The sequence below is a fragment of the Aquila chrysaetos genome, chromosome 3 (assembly GCF_900496995.4).
Source record: "Aquila chrysaetos chrysaetos chromosome 3, bAquChr1.4, whole genome shotgun sequence".
In the NCBI taxonomy this organism is placed as follows: Eukaryota; Metazoa; Chordata; class Aves; order Accipitriformes; family Accipitridae; genus Aquila; species Aquila chrysaetos.
The window spans coordinates 39,017,021-39,043,551 of NC_044006.1; the positions used below are offsets into that span (position 1 = coordinate 39,017,021).

The 26,531-nt window shown below is 38.4% G+C and overlaps 1 protein-coding gene across 4 annotated transcripts in view; it reads left to right on the plus strand.

Moving 5' to 3' along the window:
• The first annotated feature begins 9,944 nt into the window (after positions 1-9,944).
• Positions 9,945-26,531, plus strand: part of TBC1D5 (TBC1 domain family member 5) — a 328,444-nt gene continuing 311,857 nt past the window's right edge. For 2 of the 4 annotated variants that reach the window (XM_030008984.1, XM_030008983.1), the window contains exon 1: positions 10,107-10,155. Coding sequence is in view for 2 of the 4 variants with exons in the window: in XM_030008981.2 (XP_029864841.1) it covers positions 10,128-10,155 (28 nt within the window). In the remaining 2 variants the exon portion in view is untranslated. Of the gene's footprint in view, positions 10,156-26,531 lie in introns of all 4 variants that reach the window. The other 2 variants (XM_030008981.2, XM_030008982.2) reach the window with 2 other exon arrangements.

A 26,531-nucleotide genomic window follows, 5' to 3' on the forward strand; every position in this document is an offset into this window, starting at 1 on the left:
CAAATTAAACATATTAGAATTTTTTTTTTTTTAAAGTAAAGCATGTCTATGTTTTCAAGGGATCTTTTTCATTTGCTTGGGCATCTTTTTATAGTACAAATTTATGATCCATACAATTTGGAAGATTTTGTGACGATGGGCCAGTGACTGACAATGTTACATGAATCAAGAGACTAGCTACCTGAAAAATGAGAAAAGAATGTGTTTTTTTACAAGGCCTATACACAAAAATTTCTTCATGAAAGAATTCTGCCATACTGAAGCTCTCCAGGGAAGAAGGAATCTACACCACACTGGGATTTTGGTCGGAGGATTAAAGGAAAGACAAAACAAACTGTTTGAAAGAGAAGGTGTGTCCTTCATATGCCTTAGCTGACTTCAGATTTTAGAGGACACAATGGTAGTGGAAAGCCATTTTCCTTTTCCCAGTCCCTGCTGAGACTAAATAGAAAATTGGAGGACTGGTTTGGGCTTGTCCTCATAAATGCTGATCAAAATCCTAGCTTAATGAATTCTTGAGATAAAATACACCATTGCTAAAGTTTCAGCACTCTTCTTGTTCAAAGATGTTAGGGATCAGTGTTCCCATCTCTGAAATTACAGAGGTCCCCTAGTAAACTCGTAGAAGATCACTCACTTTCCTAAAATTTTGAAGATTAACAGAAGCAATCTGCCTTTCCTTTTCTATTCTTTCCTGCATATCTTTGCAAGTCTTCAGACACTCATCCTTGTAAAGAGTGAAGAAAAAGAAACACCAAAAAATTAATTGTATTTAGAATTCTAGATCTTCTTGAAGAGCTCTATCTAGTTCAGATTTGGGAAAAGAAGCTGGCTTTTGAATTCAGCTATCAAATTCAATGGTGGATAGCCTGACCCTTTGTAAGAGACTTAAAGAAGTCTGGAATGTAATTTCTGCATGTACTAACATTTAGAGAGATTCTTCACTTCTGCAAAACCTTCTATAAGATGGTCAGAGAAAACAAACTTTTCTACCACTTGTAGAACACATTATAAACATCCAAAGAAGAGAGATGTGCAATTTCATAGAACAACTTAGGTGGGAAGGGACCTGTGGGGGCTGTCTTATCCAGCCACCTACTCAAACAGGTCTAATTAGATCACGTTGCTCATGGCCATGTCCAGCTCAGTCTTGAATACCTCAAAGAATGGAGATCCTCTTTGAGCAACCTCTCACAGTATTTGACCAATATAATAGTTAAAAAAAAATATTCTTAATATCTAATGGGAATTTCCCATGCTCCAACTTGCATCTGCCACCTCCCTTCCCATTGTTGTGCAACTCCAAGCGGAGTTTCTTTCTGTCTCCTCTGTATCCTCTGATTGGGTCACTACAGACAGCAATAAGGTCTTCCCTTCTCTTTTTAAGGCTGAACAGGCCCAGCTCCCTCAGCCTCTCCCCATCCATCATGTTCTCCAGCCCCCTGACCAGCATGGTGGCCTCCACTGGACTGCCTCCAGTATGTCAATGCCTTTCCTGTACTATGGAGCCCAAAACTAGACACACTACACCAGATGCAGTCTCACAAATGCTGAAAAAAATATAAATAAGTGCTGGTGGTGAGAAGATTACAGGAGTCTGTTTCAAAGGTTTTGCTAAAGTCAAAGCATACAACATCCATTGCCATTTCCTTCTCCCCAGCTCCAGTCTCCTTGCTGTAGGAAGCAATTTAAACTACTTTGAAATTGTTACAATTCAGAGCCAAGTCAAATAAAGTCTAACCAGTTTATATTCTCCAGTTTATTCTTTGTTTGTGTCCTGCCCCCTATGTGTAGATAAATGCCTTTAGATTTTCACTGTAGTTTCACTCCTACATGAACTTAAGAACGTATCACTTATAACCCCACATAATACCAACAGAAAAAATGAAACGCTGTTCACAAAGGGCAGAAGTATAGAGACGAATAATGGCAGTTGTCTTTAGTTGTCTTCACACTGGCAAAGTGAATTTTTTCCACCGTCTTCTGCTGGCCCATTCAAATGCTAGAAAAGTTTATTTGGAGAGGAATAGGGCCAGTTGCCTCAGTTCACTCAAAGGGGAAAGGAGAATTACAGAGAGAACAGAAATAAGATGATCTTCCCCTGGCAGCACTGCATAAAGTGTTCTAGAGGAAACAGTTGCTTCATCCCTTCCCAATCTCTCACCGGTTATTACACTAAAATGCACCCCAGATAATCACTATCATAATGAGGTTAACAGATATGATAAATTCAGCAGAAGTGTTCTTTGTTGTTGATTGACTTTGTGGCTGTGAATTCCTATATTCATCCTTCCCACACTTCACTCTATGACTGACAAATATTTTTGGGGGCTAATCTGAATATTTGTTTACACATTTAAAGCTTTTGTGAAATCCTTGAATGAAAACTGTGGCAATAAAGAGTAATATTATTTTGAAAACACCTTAGAGAGGGAGTTCCTTCTTTTTCTAGGACACCCCTCTGGTGAAGAGGCATGCTGCTATATCAGATCACCAGAGAAGCAAAGATTTGTGCTTGAGCACAGAGGATCCTGTGTACATTTTGCAGAGCCAGAGGGCAATTACTTTACTGCTGTCTGGCCCACACAAAGACTGTATCAGGAAAAAAGAAAATTTAAAACATATTTTTAATGCTGCAAGATGGAAGAAGAGTGCCATAAACAATTGGCACTATTCAGTATATGATATTTCACTCATTTCAAATTGTCAGTGTCCCTTTTAAGAGCCACAAAAATCTTAACAGTTGTGCTGCTGTAGGGCTTACACTTAATTGTTGTAAAAAACAAGTGGGAGTCAGTGTAATGAAGGAGGTGCTCTTGCGATCAAATTCCTTTAGGCACTAAATTAGAGTTCTCCAAAATAGGGCATGGATCAGAACTACTGTTTTCTGTTTACCAGGGGAACAGTCATTTTCAGCATAAATGAAAGCCAATGTGTGGTTTTTTACCTGTACATGGGGATATTCTTTTATTAAATAAATTCTGGAAATATAAAAATCAAAGTGAAGATGAACACTCTCTTCTACTTTTTTTTCTGCACCCTTGCTCCTAACTTCCACCTATACTCTACCTGCACACTAGCAACAGTGTGCACAGCCAGTTATTCTGATCAATGAAAGCCAAAGGAATCTTCTGCATCAAGAACTGAGCAGCTGGGAATGATCTTAATTATGTTCTAGGCTAGTGAAAGGACAGTATAAAATAATTATTGGCACATTACTGTTTAAGAACAACTGCTTTAAGATTTGGGGATATTTTTAGAAAAAAATAGCATGAAGTTATATGTGGAAAAGGTCTCAGGAAAAAAGCTAACTGCAGAGGAAGAAAAATTACTGAAGCAGCTAGACAGCAGAACAAGATTAAAAAAGCTGTCTGAGGTAAAGTTACTCAAACTTTCAATTTCCTGCTCTTCTGTTCTCAGTTTCGGAGAATGGGCAGGTGCTCTACCCTGACTCTCTCCCACCCATCCTGCCGTCAGTGAGGTTGCCTTCTTTATCCACCTTCTTGCTTTGCTTCTTTCTTCACTTCACTAGCTTTAGTCCCTTCCCTTTATCAAGTGTCAGCAGCTCGAGAGACCTGTCACGCCACAGAGGAAGGCCATGCTGCTCTGCAGGGAGCGGGGGCAGCAGGGGGAAGCCTACCAGAACTGCATCATCCCTGCCACTTTCAAACTGCTTTGCAGTATTTTTAAATAAATGGGCAAGGGAGACAATTCTTAAAAATTGCCCTTTCAGTGCGGATCACTGGTTACCAAGCACTAAGCACATATTACTATAAGGGGTAAAGGCTCTTTTAATCATAGACACTTTTTTATTTTATGGAAGTACAGCTATGACATTAGCCTCATGCATGTATATCCAACCAGGGCTGGAAAGGAGTCAGAATGCAGGCACTTTCAGCAGTGTAACTAAAGAGAGTATTAGCCTCATAGCAAGTTTCAAGTTTGAAATATCAAAATTGAATTGCACAACTTAAATACAAAAAGACTAACCTTTTTCAACAATATTTTTATTTAAAGAATTGTCACTTTCAGCAGAGGAACAGATTTTGCTTAAACTAAAAAAAAAAAAAAAAAAAAAAAAAATCAAACAAAATTTTTTCCTAAACTTATCATTTCTAAGTAAAGATAGGACCATCTGCCCACTTACACCAGCTGGGTGTCTGGCCATGAATGTCTGATATTTCATGCCAAATTGAGTAGTTATCAATGATTTATTTATTTATTTATTTATTTACTTAAAAAAAAAAAAAAAAGAAATCAATCCAGAGTCGGTTAATTTGTATAGCTTGTAATCCCACGTTTTTCCCTCGTGACATTTTTAATGTACCTGAAGAGTCTGGTTGCTGTGCTGGCCCCCAATTCGAAGCCTAATGAAGTCCCACCACTTCCAGTGGAACTCTAAGCAAATGCTACCCTGGGAATCAGACTGTAGTTTTCAAAAGAACACAAATGTTCATTTATCAACTGCTATTTGAGTGCTTTATTTATATATCATATTTAAGTGGCTAATCAGAAGTAATAGCTTATTATTAAATACAAATGGTTTCCTATTTACATAAATAAGGCTTATCTTACTTCTCTTGCCAGTTTTGGCTTCCTTGCTAGCCATCACAGACTGTATTGGCAACCACAGTACCTTCACCGGTCTTGCCAGCTTAAGTGGAAATAAATCTGATCTTTATTTTTAAATTGCAGTTTAATATTGCCGAAGTACACAAGATTGATTTGAAAATTTGTTTTTTATTCCAATTTTTTCTCAGATCAGCCTTTCCTACACAGCTTGGAGTTTCACGGCTTAGTTCCATTGTCATGTTCACTGATTGCAATTTGATCTCATTGCTGCTGTTCCTCGGCACATTGGTGGTACACAGCCACTGGAATTGTAAAAATTAAAGATTTCATCCCTTGCCAATGCAGAATTGCTATTTATTTAGTTTGGGGTGTATTTTAATTTTGACTCATTTGGGGACTTTATTCAATACACTAAGGGTTTGCTTAAACAGGGACACTCAGGAAAGTTAATCCAAAGTAATTAAAACAGTGAATTTAAAGTGGATTAGTTAAACCACATTAAACCCCAGTCCACACTGGGGTTTAATGTGGTTTAACTAATCCACTTTAAATTCATACCTTTAGTTAATTTGGATTAATTTTCCTGAGTGTCTCTGTTTAGACAAGCCCTAAAGCCCCAATCCTGTAAACAATTTATGCACACGAGTATTTGTATGTGATGCACTTAATTAGCCTTGATTCAGGAAAGCACTTAAGCTCTGCTGAAATCAATGGAACTTAAGTGTCAATGGATGGTTTTGCCTGAATTGGGACCAAAGGCACCACATGCAAAAATGTTGCTCTGGACACTCATATTCACAGGAATCACTGTGTATTTTTGGGTACCCTTAGAAGGAACTTTTTTCTGATATCTAGTTTATTTTCTTTTTGCCCTTCTGCATTAAATCTTTGTATAGCCTTGCTCTGCTCTAACCAGTTCCTCCATCTCTCTGGACACCGATCTAACAGCTAGGTGGTACATCAGATTATACTGATATGACTCTGCTGAGGCACCGTGTGTTGCAAGACCGGCAGGTTGGTTTCTTTACACCTTTCAGAAGAAGTCTCACCTGTGGCAAATTTTAGTTGAGCTAGACTGGAGTACATGTTTTTTTATTCTTTCCAAGAATAGGTCATCAGTCTCTTATTCCTCTTGCTCACTCCACTTCGCTTGATTCCCTTAAAAATTTTCAGAATGCACTAAGTAGTGCCCCTTTGTCAAACTTATGTGATGAATTTCATCATTTTGAACATAACTGTCAGGATGTCAAGCTATGTTAAAATACATAAAGAAAGCATGAGATGTCTGGTTTTCTACTGGAAGAAGACACTATTTTTGGTTAGGTATTTGGGAAGTGTACGTATTAACAGGAGAATTACACTGAATCCTATCACTTGACATACAGGTTCACTAAGAGCTTACCTAAACTCCACCAAAACCAAGAATTTTAAAATTATTTAAGACCCATTTCAGTTAAAGTGTGAATGCCTATGGCCAAGCCATGTTGTAATTCAGAAGCAAAACTTTTTTACTTTTTTTCACCAGAAGTCTTAGATGGAGAATGAAAAGGACAGAACAAAACTTGTGATTAATTTTTTTCTTATGATTGGTAAATATTTTAACATAATGTATAAAAGCAGAACTTGAGAGTAAGTATCTACAATGGAAACTGCAAGGTGACAATGGTGTCAGACTCTACTGAAGAAAATTCCTCAAGTTTAGAATCGATATAACTTTGTTCTTAATGGGTGTGTATAAACCACATCTCATTATATGGTCTAGAAATGCCAGAAGTACTCTACAAGTATTTCTCAATTTCTCTATGGGAATACAGTTGATACAGAAGCAGAGCTTCTTTTGACTTATGGGAGAAGCTACAGTCATTTAAAGTTTCCTGAGATTTTTTTCAGATTCCTGAGATTCGAAAATCTCCTGGATTACAGATCAAATATGAAGTCCAAACAAGATACTGTTACAATTTAAAATACAACTAATATCTGTGTGTATATTTATATATTTGTATAGGCACACAAACATACACATATGCATTCAGTAAAATACTTTGTATGTAATTCACATAAATATATATTAAAAATCTGTGGAAATGTTTATATTCGGTTTGCAGGCATGAGTTAACTAAGCTAAAAAGTCAAGATTTTTTACTTTATATTTTATTAAACTGGCAAACCTATACTATATGCTTTCAAAATAGATGGAATCCTGCTAACTAGTTCATATGCATGTAATAGCTTTACTCTATAGTTGATAATCAAATTGGACATCCATCCCCCCCCCCCCCCCCCCCCCCCCCAAGAAAAGGACTAGAAACGAGAATGTATTTATAGATACTTTACCAGGTGAGAGCTAGAAGGAATGAATACAGGAAGTCAGTATTTTCCATTTTCTTACTCTTATATTGGCTTCTCCCATCACAGGTGTGCAAGAAACATGCATTTTTTGCTGTGGATACCACTTACATCTGAGAGGTTAAGAACTTTATAAAACTTAGCTAGATTACAGACTAAACTATTTAAATGAACAATATAACTATTAATGTAACTAAATATAAACCAAGATTTTTCACAATTCCAATGCTCAGCCAAGTAAAATTTTAAAAATACTTCTAACCCTAAGAATATTTCTGTTAACACCCAATATAAAAAACATTATTTTCTTCCCCTATACAAAGCTTACACACCTTCACTTGTGACTCTGCAGTCAGACATATTTTGAACTGAGATGGTCTAAGCAGTTTGTTCTTAACCCCCCATAATCTTGCAAATACAGAAATTAATAATACTTGGAATTTATTTTTCCATTTATTGTTGTGTAAGTAAAAGAAGGGATTCATCTCCTTACAATGATTTAATTTTTGTGTGGAACCCCCATTCATGCTTAAATTGGCATTTTAAGTGTTATGATGAGCCTAACAATTGATTGCCAATGAAACAAGAATAAACTACTTTTGGCAGATTCTGCTGTTGTTTTTTCCTGCTGGCTTTTGTTCTAGCTTTTATTTTCCATGGGTAAATTTTCATATTGAGAATACTGAGAGGGCCAAATCTTTTAAGACATCCCCTAAGTGCACACACAATTAGATATCCTAGGCTCATATAATTACTCCAGTAGTTATTTAGACAACTTACAATTGCCTGATTTGAGTACACAGTGGGAGTATGTGCCAAAGGCAGGTGCATACTTCTTTGTTTCTTAAACAGTAGCACATATCTACAGGTTTATAAAGGTTTCGATACTTTCAGTCAAGTTTGTACTTGGTGAATCCTGCCTATACACCTATATCTTCAATAAGTAACGTGCTATAATTCTTTGCATTGCCATTTCATCTCCCAAGTACATGCTACTTTTACATATGTTCTTATCTAAACTGCACTGTATTCCAAAAGCAGAAAATACGCATTTCTGTGTATTTATAGTGGACAGGTCACTGTGATATACGCAGACTGACTGTAGATGGCTGTATGATTTCTAAATCAAATGCTGTGCCCTGTATTGAACAAAATTATCATTTCCCAATGAGCTGTTTGAAGTATTCAAAACATGGTATTACTAAACAAGAATTATATGCTTGACTGCTTGGCTTTTTTTAATATCAAGATCTGCTCTAACACAAAATAAATGTTAGGAGAGACAAACAGAAAATGACGATTTCAAACAGAAAATGAAACGGTCTGTTTGAAATTAACGCATATATAGACATTCAAGGAAATTCTCATGTGTTCATTCTTTTTTTGTCCTGCGCTTTTTTCTTTTAAATCTACCAACGTTTAACTTTAAATGGCTCTTTATACTTTAAACAATCTGTTGTAGCAAGAAATTCAAATGCATTGCTGTGAAACACTATCATCAGCAGGCCGGAACCTACTTTGGTCTCTCTTTTCTTAATCAAACATCTGGGAATCAAAAACATCTGTAGACTGGCACGGAGTTAAGACTTCCTCTCCAAGTATATTTGGCAAAACCACATAGACAGGCTGATTATCTTGCCCTGAAACGGCCCAGAAGGCAAAAAAAGTTTCTTTCTGGGAATCAGGGGAATTATAAGAAAGGTCTTCAGAGATTAGATACAATACATTCATCATGTAATTATTACTAAACTTATTAAGTTTATTCCTGTTTCACATTTCTAGGTATATCTCAGATGGATCATCTGTCTTCCTGCGTTGCCCCAAAGTATGATCTAATCGTCAAACATTGCCAGTTTTAAGCTTATTTTTCCAAGACTCAGGTTCAAGTAATACTTCTGCTTCGGCTAGTATGGACGATGAAGTATGTCTCTAGTTTGTCATTTCTGTCTTGTACCAGAGTCCCCAAAGAAAAGCTTGGATACCTAGTGCCTTATGAGGGATAATTATACAATTGTCACAAAGAGCAACCTAGCACACGTGGCGCTTCACCTTCAAATGGTTGCATAAATATATACCTTGCAGCTTTTCTTGCAAGTAAAACGAACTCCTGCAATATTTCACGTTCCTTCAGGATTTTTAATGAAGAAAGGGCCAATGCCAAGCAAATGGCAGATTTACCGGACTTCCCAAAACTTAAGAAAGCCAGTCTTTTGTGATTAAGCTGGTCTCGAAGACATGCCAGCGATCCACGTCTGCCCTGCGAACTGAAGCGTTTGTCGCAGGCAAACCACTACCAGGTTGTAGCAGACCGTGCTTAGGAGGGTTTACCCCGTTTCTTAGGAAGACAACGGCCTGCAGCCCCAGCCCTGGCAGGGCTCCCGCCGGGACGGGCCCCGGCAGCCCGGGCCCAGCAAACACAGCCGGGCCCAGTTCCGTTTTTACGCCACCACCGATCTCCTCCTTCCACGAGGAAGCTTCCCATGGGGTTTGAGCTCGGACAGCCGCTTCCAGGGAGCGATACTGTGGATTCACGTTACATTAGCTCATTCTAAGCTACTCCCCCCCCCCCCTCCCCCGCCTTGTGTGACTGCTAACTACACTCTGCGTACGCTTTATGTAAATAAAAGCGCGTCGGGCTTCCTCAGAGGGTAAAAGGCCCCGAACAAACGGAAAACCTCCCGATTCCAAAAAATCCCAGCGCCCGTTCGCTGTTGCCCGCCGGGGCTCCCGACGAGCAGCCGGCAGCCGAGCTGCGCCACGGCCCGCCAGGAGGGAAGCCCCGTCCCCACCTTCCCCTTCTCTCCCTTTCCCTTCTCCTTCCCCCTCCAGCTCCCCGCCTGCCCGAGCGGGCCGCGACCGCCCGGCTGCCCGGCCACCCCCCCAGCCCCGCGCCCGCCCAGCGGCGGCGGGCGCAGGGAGCAGGCGCGGCGCCGCGGGCGGCGTGGGCGGCCGCGGCCTCACGGCGCGGCGGGCGCCTGCGCGCACGGAGCGCGGGGGGGCTGTAGTGGGGGGGGGGGCGGTGCCACGGCGCGTTCCCGCGTGCTGGCCGGGAGCCCTTCCCCTTCCCTTCCCTTCCCCGGGCCTCCCCCTGCCCCGCGTCCCTCGCAGGGCGCCGGGCCGGCGCGGGGGTCTGTGTGCCGCGCAGGGCGGGAGGGAGGGAGGGAGGCAGGCGGGGAGGGGGAGAGAGAGAGAGGCTGAGCCAGATCTTCATGCCACTGCAGGCAGCAGCAGCAGCAGGTAAAACCAGCCCCAGAGCATCTGCTCCCCTTAACCCGCTTGCCCCTCTCCCCGCCGGCCGCCCTGCAGTCCAAGTGCGCCGGCCCCCGGTGAGGCCTTTCCCCGGCGGCGGCGGCGGCGGCGCCTGGTCCCGCCGCCCCCGGCCGTCAGTGGGCAGCGGCGGGGCGGGCAGCGGCGGCGAGGCCTGCGCGCACCGGGCTGCTGCCGCCGCCGCCGCCGCCGCCGCTCCTCGGCCTCCTCACGCTCCTTCCCGCGGGGCTGCCCGCCGGAGCGGGCGGCGGCCCGGTGGTGGGCCGGGGCCGTGCTGAGGGCAGGTGCTCCCCGGCAGGGATCTGTGGAGCCAGAGCCTCGTTTCTGGGAGGTGAAAGCAGGGAGGGAGGAGGAGGCAGATCTGTCACAAGGTTTCCCCCTCTGGTTTTTTTTTTGGGTTTTTTTTTGGTTTTTTTTTTTTTAATTGGTGGTGGTGATTCTGGTGGCTGAAGAGGGAAGTTAAGGTCTTCATGTTTGTTTGTTGTTTTTTTTTTTTCCCTCTAGGCCTTGAAAAAGAGTTTTTAGAAGCAGCTTGGTTTCCCTCCATTTTTCCTGCCCCAGAGCCTCTCTTCCTCCCTGTTCTCACCTATCTGACTCAGTCTGTGCTAGCTGTCCAGTTTATTGCCATCAGTGGTAGATGTTTAATCGTCACACTTGTTTTTCTTTAGGATACAGTAGTTCAAGTGGTGTACAAGTCTCGATTTCAGTGCAAGGGCTGCAACTAGCACATTTCAGCTGTTTGAGAGTTTTATACTCTTAGATTGCTCTACCGTACTCATCAGTAGTTTAGTTTAGCTACATGTCCTATGGTATTGCACATCCTGAAGGCGTTATGGTCTGCTTTTAAGAAATAGTTGTTCCGTCATATTGGCATAACATTGCTTTAGTGGTATATATGCGTGAAAGTGGTATATATGTGAAAGAATCATGTTCCAGAATGTACTGGGATGGGACTTAGGAGACAAGAATACTCTTCTAGTTCTGCCACTCAGCTCCACAGCGTCCATGCACCGCTTTACTCTCAGTAATCCCGCTTACCTCACCTTACAAAGCACTCTGAAACTTGGTTAAAAAGCACCACATAAGAGAAGTATTTCTTTTCAGACCAATGAAACTTCATTAAAGGTGTTGTTTGTCAGTTCTGTTACTTGCCACACACTGATTCAGATATTTACTGATAATACCTTCTCTGTGAAAACTAAAGCTTCCAAAATGTATTCCAAATAAAAGTGGGCTGATTGTTGGTATTGAAAATATTTTTAAGAATTTGAGGGTTGTGAAACATGCAGTTAAATTAATCCTCGATCCCACCTTTCTCTGAATCATCATCCGCTGTTACATTTGCAACTTGCAGGTTGAAATACTGTAAGATCTAAAACTGGGCAATAAGAAAAATACATTGTTTGTGGATGATAATGATTTCTATTTTTGAAACCAGTCTTTTTTTATTTTAAATGTAATAATTGTCTAACACAATTGTGAATTATGAGTTGTCAAACTTCTTATTTACTAACACACTTGGCCCATGTATGGCCTAAATGCTGTTACCCTAGAAGTCATTTGTATATATATAATAGTAGCGATTAGTGGAGTTGTTACAGTTAAGGTTCTGTTGTAATACATACAGACTATCAGGTAAACACAGAATTAGACACAGCCTACTCCAAAGAAATTGTTGCGATTTTAAACCTTTTTGTGTATTTTCTTACTTGAAATTGGTAACTCTGCTGCTGAGCCAACAACAGGAGCTTACCCTTGTATGAACTGTGAACCTACATAATGAACTTCAGTTCATAACAAAGTATGAGACCATGAGCAATGACTATTTTTACATATAAGCGCATACTGGGAAGATGGTGCATTTTTTTTCCCCTGTAGATTTCGTGATGCTTTCATAATTTAGATACTACAGATATGGTAAACTCCTACGAAAACTGAACATTTCAAAAGATATTAATGGCATCCTTTTGTTAGTGAGATGAAGACAAGAGTCTGTTCTCCAGCTTTGTGGAGGGATGGCAACTAAATAGGGCTTGTACTGGTAGCTTTGTTTAATGATTAATTACACTACTGAGATTCTTGCATGTTTCATGTCACTTCACCTTCTCGGAAATCTGAGGAAAGCCACAAACTCGATCTTTTACAAATAGTTTTTCAACTTCTGCTGCAGTATTAGCAAAGCTCGCTTGTCACACAGGAATGGTTCAGAGCTCTTCTTAAAATGCCACCTGTGAGAGTGGCACTTACCTTTGAGAAATCTAAGTGAAAACATTCCACTTACGTTTTTCCTTCTTCGCAGTATAGTGTTGGCTTTACTCAAACATTGTTCTTTTCTCTCTTGTTTGCACTTGCATCTTTTGGACTTTGGTACCTCACATTCATGTGCAAGAAAAATGTGATTTGGTGGAAATGTATTATAAATTCTCTGCCTGCCTATGATTTACGCTAATGTAGAGATCATCTTTGCTGTCTCCAGGTTGTTGTTGTTATTGTAACTTCATTTTTCACTGGGGAAGGGCTATGCAAAGAACTGTTTTACACTTTGCCCTGAAAGGAATTCTGTTGACGAAGTCTTAGAAAGTTTACTTTGTGCTCCATCCTTAGGTAGTTTTATCTTAAACTGCTAGGTATGCAGGTGTAATTGACAACAGCTGTTGCTGAGAATTGTGGAGGATAGACACTTTCTAAGATAATCAGTTCCTAGTCCATGTGAGGCTTTGTTGATTAGCACGTGTAAGAGCATTTTGGATCAGGAGCCAGTGATGTCTGTAGAGTGCAAATGTGGCATGTTACCTAAACTGTTTGACTTTGACTCTACACTGCTCTGTAATAAATAAGCTACAAGTTTTGTGTGCTTTTTCTTCTAGCCCAGGAAAGTGCCCAAAGCAGTTCAGTCTGTAGTCTATAAAAACACAGATCTGTGGCTGAGTTGCCCTCTCAGAGGAAGAGCGCTGTTAAATGTGATACAAGGAGTTGCTTGCCTGTGTTCGGTTGTTACATTAGTGAGGCTTAAACTCTCTATTTTTGACCTTCAAAAGAAGGGGCATAGCTGTTACCATTTCCAGTTTTTAGGAAGGTTGCTACTGTGGTCTGTGTTTTACTGAAGAATGTTTTTATCAGTTATCCAAATGTCAAGTTTTTTTCTGATGTTGCGGCTTCTGTGATCGAATACTTTAAAAAAAAAAAGGACTAGAAATGGCGCAGTTTGAGGTCCCTGTTGTATTGGATAACATTATAACCTGATAATTCATGTTCTTTTTGCTGATGTTGAATATAAAAAAGCATGATTACTCTGAATCTTACGGGAATCTGTGTGTGACAGTCTTTGAGGAGAAGTGGTTGACCATATTTATAGTCTGAGAGTTGAGATAAGAAGCAAGAGCCAAGCTGGAACAGTTGTTCATCTCCAAGGTCTGGACACAGTTTGACTATTCAACATTTAGCATATTTTGGATAAAGGTTGATGAATTACCAAACAGAATAGAAATGGGTATTTTGCCTCTGTTAATGGTTAGGTGCAGATTTCCCAAAAGTACTGAGTCATAACATGACCTGAAGTCTGGTTAGAAATCGTTTGAAAATAATGGGAAGGATCACATGTCTCTGATGTTGAACTGAATGCAGCAGAAAAGAGACAGTATCATGGTATCCTGTGTTCTGTTTAAAAAAACCCCCACATTTTCCTTCTGTACTATTCAATCTGAGGGGCTTTCTGTTCTGTTAATGGGCTGGCAAATCGTTATTTTAGGTTTATTAAAGAACATTATTACCACACTATTAATTAATTTAGTTGTGTGTATGCAAAAAGTTCATGTGCTTGCTTAAGCTGACTTGCATTTAGTACTGCATCATGTAGTGCTGCATTAGAGTGGGGATCAAGTCTATCTTAATACATGAACATTTCACCTTAAATGTATTACAGCATCAGTTTTTGTCTCAATGGGTTTGTTTTCTGAACTTCTAGTTGGCTAAGCTTTTTTTTTTTTCTTTTCTTTTTTTTTAAAGTGTATCAAGATACTGAGAATCTACCATTTACTTCTCTGGATGACTTGTTTCAGTGATTCATCTTTTCCACTATTTAAAAATAAGGCATGCAATTATTGTTTGAATACATTTGAATGCATCTGTCTTTCACTGCTTCTTGTTATCTCGTTTGAATTCTCCATCATATCAGACTGCCTTAAAACTTGATTTGTCCCTTTGACACTGTGTTTTCACTCCTCTGCATGGTGAGACATTTAAAGACAGATACAGATTTTAAAGACATTTAAAGACAGATACAGATTTTAAAATACATAGTTTTAAAAGAGCATCAACAGATCATAGATTTGCTGGGCTGACTACTCTAGGATTCTTGGATAAAGTTTAACAAGTACGCTGATTTAAAATATTTGTCTCTCAATGTTATTTAACATCTGATCTGGAACATCTGTTTACAAATGAGTTGGAAAGAAAATCAATATAATGTGATACAATTATACCATTTTGAATCTTTCCAACTATAGAATGAAAGTATTTATTGGCTATTTTTGATCTTTCCTTATGATTTTTAACACTTGTGCCACCTCCGTCTAGTCATGGGCCTCTGCTGTTGTTGAGGTGGTGTTTGTTACTAACACTCTTGGCTGTGTTATACATGGATGTTTTGTGTTTCTCAGTTTCTACACTCTGTAACTCTAATTTATGTTGGTGGTGATCCAGCCTTCCCTTTTCTACATTGTTGATCCTGCTTTTTTTTTTTTTTCCTTACACTTGCTTCTTTTTTCAAAAACATCAGGTCAGTTGTCCTCTTTGTTATCTGTAGAATTGCCTGACCATAGATAAAAGCCCTCTTAAGGAAGTTTCCATTTTCATGTTTTTCTAAGACTTTTCTTCCCAATCAATTTTGTTCATAACTCTTTTCAGCTTCAGAAATTTTGAAGCCTCAGGAATATGAGCGTGTATGTGCATCATATGTTTACATAGATGTTCAGTAATCTCTATCTGGGTATGTAATCTGATCAGGATCGGTAATTCTTAGACTATCCCCAATTTCTAGTCCAATGACTTACTCCTTTTAGCTGTTATAATGGGATATATGATAATTTCTCTGTGTCAGTTATGGTGAGTGCTTTTAGAAAACTGTTGCTAATAATTTTTAAAAACTGATGTTTTTACTGTTGCCTGCTTAAGATCCTGAGATACTAGATTTCATTATTAAAGACTTGTTTGACTTTTTCTTTCGGCACATTACAAATATGGGCTTACAAAAAAAATCCTACTGTTCTCTAGTTTGAGGTAATGGTCTGTAACAGATCTTTACTGTCACCACCTTGTGAGTGAGCTGTCTTATTTAACCCTTAGACCCACATATAGTCAGTATCCTTTGGTTCTGAACTATCAGGTAATGAATGTCTGAACAATGTTTCTTGAAACCTGGATTGTGCCTGCTTGATAATAAGTGGTATTTTATTTAATCTCTAGCTGTTACACAAATGGACTTTTGGCCTTTCCTTTTTCCTGTAGGGAAGAAGGATAGCTATGTGATGTGTATTGAGAATAAACTTGCATTTCAAGAAGGTGTGGAACTTGTTGAAAGTTTTAAAGAATCTTTCTAGAACTGTAGAAGTGCATTTTTGGCAATTAAACTTCACTCTGATGTTAGCGTAAGAATTGTACCTGGCATCAGATGAATTGTTATCCAGGCCATTGTTTTGTCACTTACAGTGGCCAACAGCAGGTGTTTTAAAGGAAGTTACAAAAAAATTCCCAGTTGTGGAATAATTGCCATACCTACTCCTGAAGTTCTTGTCAGTTCATAAGGGTTTACAGTGCTGACCCTGAGTGTTCCTCTCCCTAGTATTTTTCTTGTTGATATGTAATTTTATATAGGTGGGCATTTTCATTATCCATGGAAATATGTAATCCTTTTACAAATTTTACAATGTTGTATTTATAATCTACCTGCCCACTGTCATGCTCAGCACTTTTTTCTGAATTGTTGAGTAGCTTAAAGCTCAGTAGTTACTGGAGCAGCGCTGATGATTATTTCTTATCTGCTGTGCTTTAGATCTGTCAACAACAAATTTTATTTGCCAGCGTGCTGCCCATTTACTTATATTTTTTAATGTCGTTAATTTCACATGGTGTTGATGAACATGATTGTATTCTGGATCCTGAAATTTTCCATTAACACTGGTGGATGTGACCAGTGATTCTTCATCCTGTATGAAGTGGATATACACACTCTTTCCTCCAACCTTTTTTTTCCTCCTGTCATTGTTCACAGCAAGGCAACATCCATATCTGGATGAAGATCTGTCTGTATTTTACTGATTGAAGCTTGACATGTTGCAGAGTAGAAAACTGTTGATGTATTTTCTGATCTTCTCCAACAGATTCTCTTTCAAAATGAAGATTATATTCTTAAAGCGTGATTAGTTTTTCTATCATCTCTGCTTTTAAAGGGTTTGTCAGTGTTCCCACTGACCTTTCAGATGTAAGTTTGACCTGTTTTGAAAGTAGAGACTTTTAAGCCTGTAATGGTACATTTCATGTTTATTTCCTAATCGTTCTCATATCAGCATGCTTGCTGCACTGTAAATCTGAGTAAGAGGATCCAGTGTCAAGGTGGTACTTTGATTTCTTGTACCTTCTCGACTAAACTTTATCTGGAGTATTAGTGATTAATGTTTAGTAGTTTTGTAGAGCCTTTCATCTATAAATTAAAATAGCATTAATCATTTTTAGTGAGAGGGAAGTAACTTATTAAAGGCCAAACAACAACTCAATGGGGAAGTTCCAGTTAGAACCCAGATTTTATAATATCCCATCACAGCTAATACAGGAGCACACTAAAATATTTAATACAAACAATTTAAATGAGTTTGTTAAATGAGAGAAATGAAAAGTAATTTAAACATGTTAAATAGTAGACTATGTAAAATAAATCTGGGAAGTAGAGTGAAAGAGTAGATATAAAGAGAATAGCACTAATGCTTATGGGACAAATATAAGTAAACATATAGTATACTTCTCTTAATGTAAATCTGCAAGGTTATTTGATAATTGTGCTGGGGAGGATAATGGGGTTACTAATTTCTTTAGTGAGAAGAGTGGCTCTCAGCTGATACTCATGCTTGTTTTGCATGTCCTGTTTCCTGTAAAACTTACCTGTACTTTCAGAACGGTGGCTTGAACACCTGCAGCATATAGAGCCTGTTATTTCTATTGGAACCACATATTCAAAAAAATATGTGGCAGCCTTGCTTGTCTTCCAGTTATTCATGAGTCAATAGCATAGTGTTTCCTCCTTCAGGCTTGACTCATTTTTAATTTGCATCATTTACATGTATGCCTATGGTACTAATAAATATACACAGTTTGGGGAAAAGTTAATAAATTCAAATACATAACTGGGCAATTCTTTTATATATATCTGTGTGTATTGTTTTGTAGACTGAAAACTGAACCTGGTGCTGCTTGTGATGATACCTTTCAAAGTTTGTTATACCCCATAATCTTTATGTACAATGCATTAAGTAGTTGAGGCTAACAGGCCAAAGATTTCACTTCCTTTGGTTTTCATTGTAGATTCACATTTATGCATAAAGCTTATACTGTTTGTGCCCTGCCAGTTTTACTGCTTCATGAAAATATGTAGCAGATAATATTGAAAAGGTTCTTTTCATTTGAAGTATGCAGAAGTCTGGACTCCTGTAAATTTAATTTTTGTGGCTGGATGAGAGAACAGTGGATGAGCACAAGTAGAGGAAGGTGCAACAAGCAGGAAGTTTGTGATTTCCTGTAATCAGAGGAGGCTCGAGTCCCAGTCAGTGGAAAGGTTTCTTCTGAACACATCAGTGGTATATGTTCATCGTGCACAAAAAATATTTAAAGTGCTCAATCAAAAGTCAGTGTCTTGAAAACTAAAAAAAAAAAAAAAAAAAGGAATAAAGAAGCTAGCATTTTAGATTTATGGAGTGTGTGTGTTACAGTTAGGACTTGGATTTTATTTTTTTTCAAATTTGCTTTTCAAAGAAGGCAGCAAGTTAGAAGAAATAAGAATGTTTTATGAATGAAGAAGGTAAACACCTTTTCGTTTGTGAATTTACTTGACAATTTTCTGGGGAAGTACTTACATCAGCATGAAATACCCTTTGAAATTTTATGTTGGTACTTCATTTATTACTTTAAATAAGTTCATTTTGGGGAGTTAGTTCTACTTTGAAATTAAAACTTTGTTCCTATGTAGCATTTCTGAAAAATCCAACAAACTGAATTACCTTTTTCCCTACTCTGGGTATGTGTAAGGCAGTATAAATATTTCAGACTTGGAAATTCAGTGTCCCTTTTTCACAAGGTTCCCTTCTGTAGTCAGGGTAGATTTCACCTAGTAGAAAGCTGCTTTGGTTTTTGGATTTGTGCTGTGGTCCCAACTTTTATTTATTATACTGCCCATGAGTCCTGATTTGAAGATCGCTTGATTCAGGTGCAAGATGGCAGTTGAGGCTCAACTGCAAGTCAGGGAATTGGAAAGAAATTTAAGGGATAGACAGAATGAAATAAGTATAGAGCAGGATTTACCTTCTCCATGTCTAGCTAATTAGCAACTGTTTGTGGCCCCTTTCATACTACAGATTTTTCAGAACTGCTGCTTTTGTGTCCTGCCTTTGGTCACTGAAGTTGTTTGTTGATTTGACACACCTTCTAGGTAAAATGTCAAAATTCATTTTGCAAAGATGGAAAAGCTGCCCAGTCTTTTGTCTCTTATGACTTTTGTCTTGAGCCTTAAGTATGTTCTTAGGGTAAAGTTAGAGTAATTCTGTATCTGAGAAGAAATGAAAACGTATATTGGACAGACACAAGTTAATATTAATTTTTAGGAACCATATCTGATGATGATGTCAGACATATACTTGGTGCAGTCATGCTGCCTTTACCCACAAGTGCAGAATCCATTTATCGCAAGGTTCAGTCCTTATGAAACTGAGTGGGAAGGAGCAAAGGACAGTAGCAGCTGCTATCACTGGACATAGCTCCACTTTGATGTTGTGCGTGACTGGGATGGATTAAGGTAAACATTCAGAATGAACAAGTGGCACTATCAGCTGTTGCAAATCCAGCTGAGATGCCATGTTGGTTTAATAGCACTCCTGTGCACTCTACAGCCTCAGTTACTGGAGAAAGTCCTAATTTGGTTTTAGTACGTTACACATTTTTGTTTTGGTCTTCAGGGATTTTAGATAAATTGTCAAAGTTCTTGTATATTAGAAGAAAAATATGTAGTTCTACCTGTAAGTCAGTATTCAAAACTGACATATGCCAGGAATTAGAGCATGCTGTTGCTGTTTCATAGCTGTTGGGCGAGACTAGATTTTTACATTAATTTACAGTAATAGTGTATGCTCAGTCATGGTTATAATTTCCACTGTGAGTAATTTTATCTGAGAAGAGGGCAAATGTGGGCTGAGTGAACATCGTTTTACTCCCTGTAACAGCTTACCCAGATTGGGATAAAAGTATGTTGATAGACTCATGCTGTAATTTTTGTAGGTTGACTGGAGTGCTACATTTTCTAGAGCTGCTGTTATTTATCATTTAGCCCATGAGCATGTTAGACACCTCTTAATACAGATAGTCAGTGTTTTAAGGTAGCTTTCAGTAGAACCTAGCGTACTTCTAAGATTCCACCTTCTGAAAAAATAGAATAAAATCAAACCCAACAAACAGAAGGTGTGTCTTGAACTTGTGCTGGCCATTATTCTGTTTTGTTTATTACAGTGTATGTCTCAACATTTTGTTTGCCTGATTTTTGTGCATGTCGAGCTCCTCAGCTTCTGTGTTTTCAAGCCGTGAGTAGGTCCAGCTGCAATGGAAATAATTGTAAGGTAGTGTTGTGAGTTAACCACAGTAGGCAGCTAAGTGCCACATAACTGCTCACTAGAAAAGATGTGGGCAAGGAAGAACAAATACACTACCAATAAAGATACGGTTTTAGATATTGAAGCAGATTGTATTGGCTAACTGCATTTGTGGGAGTGATGGAAGACATAGACTTTTACAAGGGTTTTAACTAAGGTTGTCTTCGATTGTCATAAAATGGTGTACAATGATAAAGATGCAAACAAAAAGAATAGTATAAAATTCCTGATGAGAGGCTTGATCATTAAAGACCACTATACTTACAGTTATTGAAGACTTTGGCAACCACTGAGATGAGTATTTTAGAGGTTGTGCACTGTGTGGATTGGTTGGGAGGAAAGTTGGATTGCATGGATAAGTGAAGAGAATGAGAATTTTAGCTGTATAGGCAGGTTGACTCTTACATGTATAGGTCTTATTAAAAACACCAAGAACAACAACAAAGTTTCAGATGAGACATGAATATGTTGGAAGATGAAGAGGAGTTGAAGAAGATCACCTCCTCATTTTGAACCTGAGTGGTGAAAATGGTGACAAAGATGTATTTGATACTGAGAGAGAAAAAGTGATCAAGGATTTCTCATTTTTCTCAAATATTCAGTTTGCTTTAGAAAGAAAGATATCTGTAGTAGTACATTATGTTAAGCTGACACTCTTTCTGATGTGCTTTGTATACTATGTGCACTTTTTCCTCCAAAAAAAAGACGGCTAAAGTTGCCAGCAAGTCTCTAGATTGCTTGTATTGTATTTCAGCTAATGTTTCTTACTTGCCCGGACCAGTCAACTTCTAAAATTATTATTCAGGTTAACTTCAGAGTAAGTGAAGGTTGGGTAGCAGTTTCATTTTTTCAATGTGAGAGTATTTATCTTTCAAAGTCCTGACTTAGAGTTTGCAATGATTTCATCATTGAAAAGTATCCTGAACTGACAACAATAAATTAACTGCCATTTCCTTTGAGACTAATTCCTGTCTACAGTTAAGAATTTTGCTTGGTGAAATGTTAAGGCTATGCCAATTTTGTTCTTCTTCATTTTGCTGAGTTTTGAAGGAACCGAAACAAGTGTCAATTCCAGAATTCTGTTGTAGCAGCTAGTAATGGGTTTCTCATGATTCATTGCTACGTCTGTTCGTAGCATCCACTGGATACTATGACTCTCCATGTAGTCCCTTCTGATATGCTAACCTCTTCCCTGTAATTTGAGATACATTTCTGTACTTTCACTATTACACAGAATGTTTCAAATATTTTTACTTCCATTTGACATTTGCCTTTTCTGAGGCTGAAGCTATGTTTTACTGTCAGTTCCTCTCAAAGTCTGTGCCACCATTATGATATATTGCCTTGAAGACACAGGTGAAGGATGACAGACAGTGAAATGAAATTGAAATACAACCAGACTTTCTAATCACGTGTACATGTAAACAAATGAAAAAACATTTAACTGACATCTGTCATCTTGCATAGGTGAAAGGAGGAGAAGCTCTCTGTTCCATCCCGGACATTTGCTCTGATACCTTTCTCTCAGAGCTCTAGCTCTCCCATCCAGCCTCTTTAGTGTTTCTGAAGAGAACTGTCTTAGAGCCAGAGCTCAAAGTTCAACACCCTGCTGTAAGCTCTGTCATTTATGACAGTTGGTCGCAGATCATCTAACTGCGCTAGACCTTACTGGGCATTTCTGCATCCATAGGCATATGTAAGTTACAATAGTTCTTGAAGGACTGGTTATTTTATTAATACTATGATGAAAGGAAAAAAAACCAAACAAATAAACCCCCAAACTCCCTGTGTCGTCAGCTGACCTGGTCTCTCGAGGAGAATTTCTGTGTGACCTGACATGAAATCTGGAATAGCTGCTCGTTATTAGTGACCCAGCTGCATGTTGATGGAATGGCAGAGATCTATCTGCTCTAGGTCTAGAGGGAATGACAATGATGAGGTGAGATTAAAGCTGTACTTCTGTTTCCCTCTGCCCAATTAAACCTTCATTTGAAATGCTGTTTGCAGAAGTACAGTGGGGAGTGGCTGGTAACCATGAGGGGCTGCTCAGTGTCTGCCCTCTTGTACACATTGTCAAAACCCGCCATGTGACATTTGGCAGGCAATGTGAAAGGAAATGCTTGTCACCCAAAATAAGCAAATAAAATCCAACACTGTACTGGATGTGAATGACTATATCTGAATTTAGTCCCAGTCTGTTGACTGGGTGCAATGAAAGTCTTAGATAATGACCTCTACATTGCTTACAACAATCACCTTCATTTTGTTTGGCTGGATGTCCCCTGATCCCATTCTGCCCAAAGCCAGATTCTCTTTTTACTTTGTTTTTTCTCTTTTTACATCAGATCCTCACACTTTTTAATGTTCAGTAAGGCAGGTATAAGGCCAGTTGGTAATGTATTACTGACTAAGAAAAACTATTCTCATTCATTAATTGAAATATGTACGTGGTGTCATGCATCTTTGACCATTCAGCTGTAGTGGATCTTGACATATGTGCTTGCGTCACCCAGTCTGTCTTGGTTATGACAGTTCATGAAATGCATTTCCAAGTACCACCTGCTCCCTGAATTCTCAAAAAAATAATGAGTTATGTTGTGTTTTGTGGGGTTTTTTTTGTTGTTTTTTTTTTTTTTTAATTTACATCTCTTTTGTAGAGCCATAGTAGGTAGTGGGAGATTTTTAATATTTACTTAGTGTAAAAAGTGCTGTGTATACATATAAGCATTTTAGAATTCTAAATTGGATACATAAACCTTATATATATGCATAGTATTATAACCAAATTATCTCTTTGCTTTCAGTGAATCTTGATCCTAAAAAGGTATCTGGAGCATTCTGGCCAGAAAACAGCTGCTGTTCCTAGAACATGCTTACATGGGAAAAAAGCAAGGCAGAACTGTTCTGTGATAGCTCACCACGTGAGCTTTCTTCTCCCATGCTCTTAGTGCTTCCTTAGTCCATCAGAGATTTCCTGCAGTCCTACAGGTGGACTGTATTTACTAAACTAAAGTCTACTTATTATGCATTGCTACCCTCAGTGGCTGATTTGTGAATAAAGACAACGTTATGGCAGCTGGTCTTGTATTACAGCTAGTGAAATTGTTCATTCATAGACTTGCACTGTGAGAGCACAACAAAGTCTTGAAATATGCAGGAGTAAAAGTAAATTAGACTTGGATTTATTAAGAACTTTTACTTTGTATCTTAGTTGTAGTTCTTCAACTCACTCACTTGATCAGGTATGCAGTCAGTGAATTGAGAATTTTTGTTCGAGGAATCTCTAGTCCAGCATGTGGAATAAAGGAGGGCAAATGAGTAGCTAGAGCTTTGAATGGTGACCCAGACTAATAATTAAACACACAGCTATCTTGGTAATCCTTGAATGATGTAATCTTCATGTTATCTTGTCATGTGACTAGAAGATAGAGATGCAACAGATTTCTTTTTACATTTTAGATCATGTGAAATTTGTATGCATAGTGCACCTCTTTTGATCCTGAAGGTAATCCCTCATAATAAAAAAATGTTAAAGAACTTTAGGATACATTTTCTAAGTTGATGTATTTTGCATTAGTAAAAGTACAGAAGATTGGGAAGTACAGGGTATAAAACTTACATGGGCATTATTCCTGCTGTTTAGGGTTGGCTTGGCTTCATATTTAGATTTGGGGCTTTAACTGATTTCATTAGTTAAGCTATTTTCTTATTTTAGTAAGTATTACTTGCACTGTGTGTGGAAATTTAAGGTTAAAATGAAATGGGTATTTGTAACTGTAAGCACTCTGGATAGGTAGCCTATGCCATCTCTTTCTGGCAAGCATACGATTTCATGAAATTGGTTTACTGTGAAGTATTGTGTGTGATACTGTACATTACTGAAAACAGCTTTAATAGTGGTATAGAGAATTACTTCAATGCAGTTTATTTTTTAAACCTAGTTCACTTCCTCACTTTTTCTAGCATTTGGGAGGATTTCTGCTGTCTTGCTTTGCTGTTCTGAAGGCATTTGTCTCTTTTATGGAAATTAATTGATCTGGCAGGGGTCAGAGGAAATATCTGTTGGTTGCCTGTATGTTTTTGCTGCATGTCAAACAATATGCTTGTTATCGTTATGATTTCTTATGTAACATGGATAATAAAGTGCTGGTATGGCTAAGTGAAATAATGCATTGCTTTCTGGATGCCTGCTGAGTAAGCAGTTAGTTCATGAAGTCAAACGTTGAAGTCCTGGGCTTCTGGATGCTTAGGATTTGTTCCAGGAAGAAAAAATTGGTCTGTACTTGTAAGTCCTGAGTGACTTCACTGTTGACTTTAGTGATGGAAAGACCCAGCTAAACTTGAGCTGACCGATACAGTTATAACCAAGATAAATTTACTGGAGGTAAGAGGTGGGAAGAAGAGGGTGTGTACCAGTTGGTTAAGTTAAACTATTGTCTATGCATTGTTTCTGGCTCTTTTTCTAGTCATTAACTGTTTATTTCTGCTGTTACTCTTCTGTAGTGGTTATGGTGTCTGCAGTATGTTAACATTTGTTCACTTGGTGTGGCTTAAAATTTTATTTCAAATAAAGTCATATCTAAAATTAAAAAGTGAACATTGATGAATGATTTTTAATGAGTAGCAGCAGAAATCTTATAAATACACTGTAAAATTACACTGGAAGATACATTGAAAAGGATTTAGTGAATGTAGGCTTTTTTTTAAAATTAAATTGTTTGTGAAGGAAGGATGGGCAGAATTATGTGTGACATTAGAGGTGATGCTGAGAATCAGGAGTTCAGGTAGGATAACTAAGGATAATTTCTGAACAGAAAATACAGTATAATTACCTTTATTTGAATTAAGAGCATGAAATAATGTATCTCAAGGCTGTTAGTCTTTAAACGGGATGAATTTTAGATTCTAATCTGTGTCAGTGAAGTGTTTTATCTTGAAGTCTTGTGAGTAGCAATCCAATTTCCATGTGACTAATAAAATATAGATACTTTGGAGTTTAGTCAGTGAACAAATCTGAACAATTGTTCAGATTTAGGTAGTGAAAGAAAAAAAACATTGGTTAAAAGCTGGTCAAACCTTAAAGTACCTATTAGTAAGAAGTCTTGGTACTGGAATTTAGGTGAGAGAAGGAAAAATAAGGTTAGTCAGGAAAACCAGTTCCATGGTTGTTAATGGGCCTGGGTCATATACGTTTGCCTTGCTTAGCACCTTTTTAGTGTGATTAAAAATATCCAGAGCTTATGACATCAAAAAATTCATTGTGTGGAAAAAAATAAAGGATTCCTTATTGTTGGCTGTGGTGTTATGTTTGGCTTTCAAGAAACTGACTTGTTTTACAGTTTCAGTCAAAGATCAACGCAATCATCTGAGCCTTGACTTTCTCTTCCAGGAGTCTGACAGAGCTGGTAGCATTTTCTTCTGTCAGGCTTTTGTTGTTTAAGATCAACTCTTTGACTCACTGACACTGTAATGAGGAGTAAACAAGCCCTATTTCTTTGCTACAGTTTGTAGTATGTTTCTAGTGGATTCTGAATTTAACAGTACTAGTTTAACAGTTGTTAAATCATGTAGCTGTAGTAAACTTCTTTACTAGTGGTGGTAATTGTGTTGAGGAATTGAGTATCACAGCCCCATATGGAGGGGTTTATCTTCAGTCCTGATGGTATCAGCGTTTGCACTCCACTGCTGCCCGTCTGCTTGCTTCAGAATACCGTCTCGTCAGTTCTCCTCCTGCATTTAACCACTACATTGTAGTCACTGGATTTCAAATGTCCTGCTTGGCCTTTTTTTCCCCACTGATAAATGTGTTAGGTAATGCAGGTCCGCATGTGCTTCCAATCAACTACATGAATGACTGTTCTATTACACGGGGCTTAAAAATATGTGTCTCTGTGAGAATAGATACTTAGCAGGGTTTAGAGGATAGGATGCTGCTGAGAAGAAAAAGGTTTACATTTCATGTAATTTCTGTGATTAGCGAACATAACAGTGGTGTTCCTTAAAACCACCATAAGAATCAACATCTATTGGTACTGTTCCTATTTAGCAGGTATATAAACATCTGAAGTCTTCTGGATCTCTGATGTTAAGAAGACGACAGGACGTCGTGTCTTGCAGAACCTTTATAAAAATAAGTTAAAAAAAATTATTGAATTCAAGATTCCACTGATTTTTATTTTTTTTTAATTCTGTGTTCTAACCGAACAAATGCTATCTTCATTTACTTCTCAGTGGTTGGTGTCTATTCACCGTGCAATTTATTGTTCATTGATGACATTTTCAGCAGGCCTGAAAGTTATGATAATTAGGTAACAAGAGTTAGAGGAAAGTTATGTTGGCATGATTATTTAAGTAAATTTGCGTCTTGTATTCCATATTCCATAGGGGTTAAGCTAAAGCATTATTTCTGTGATTTTTCCAGTGCTTCACACAATCATTAATTAA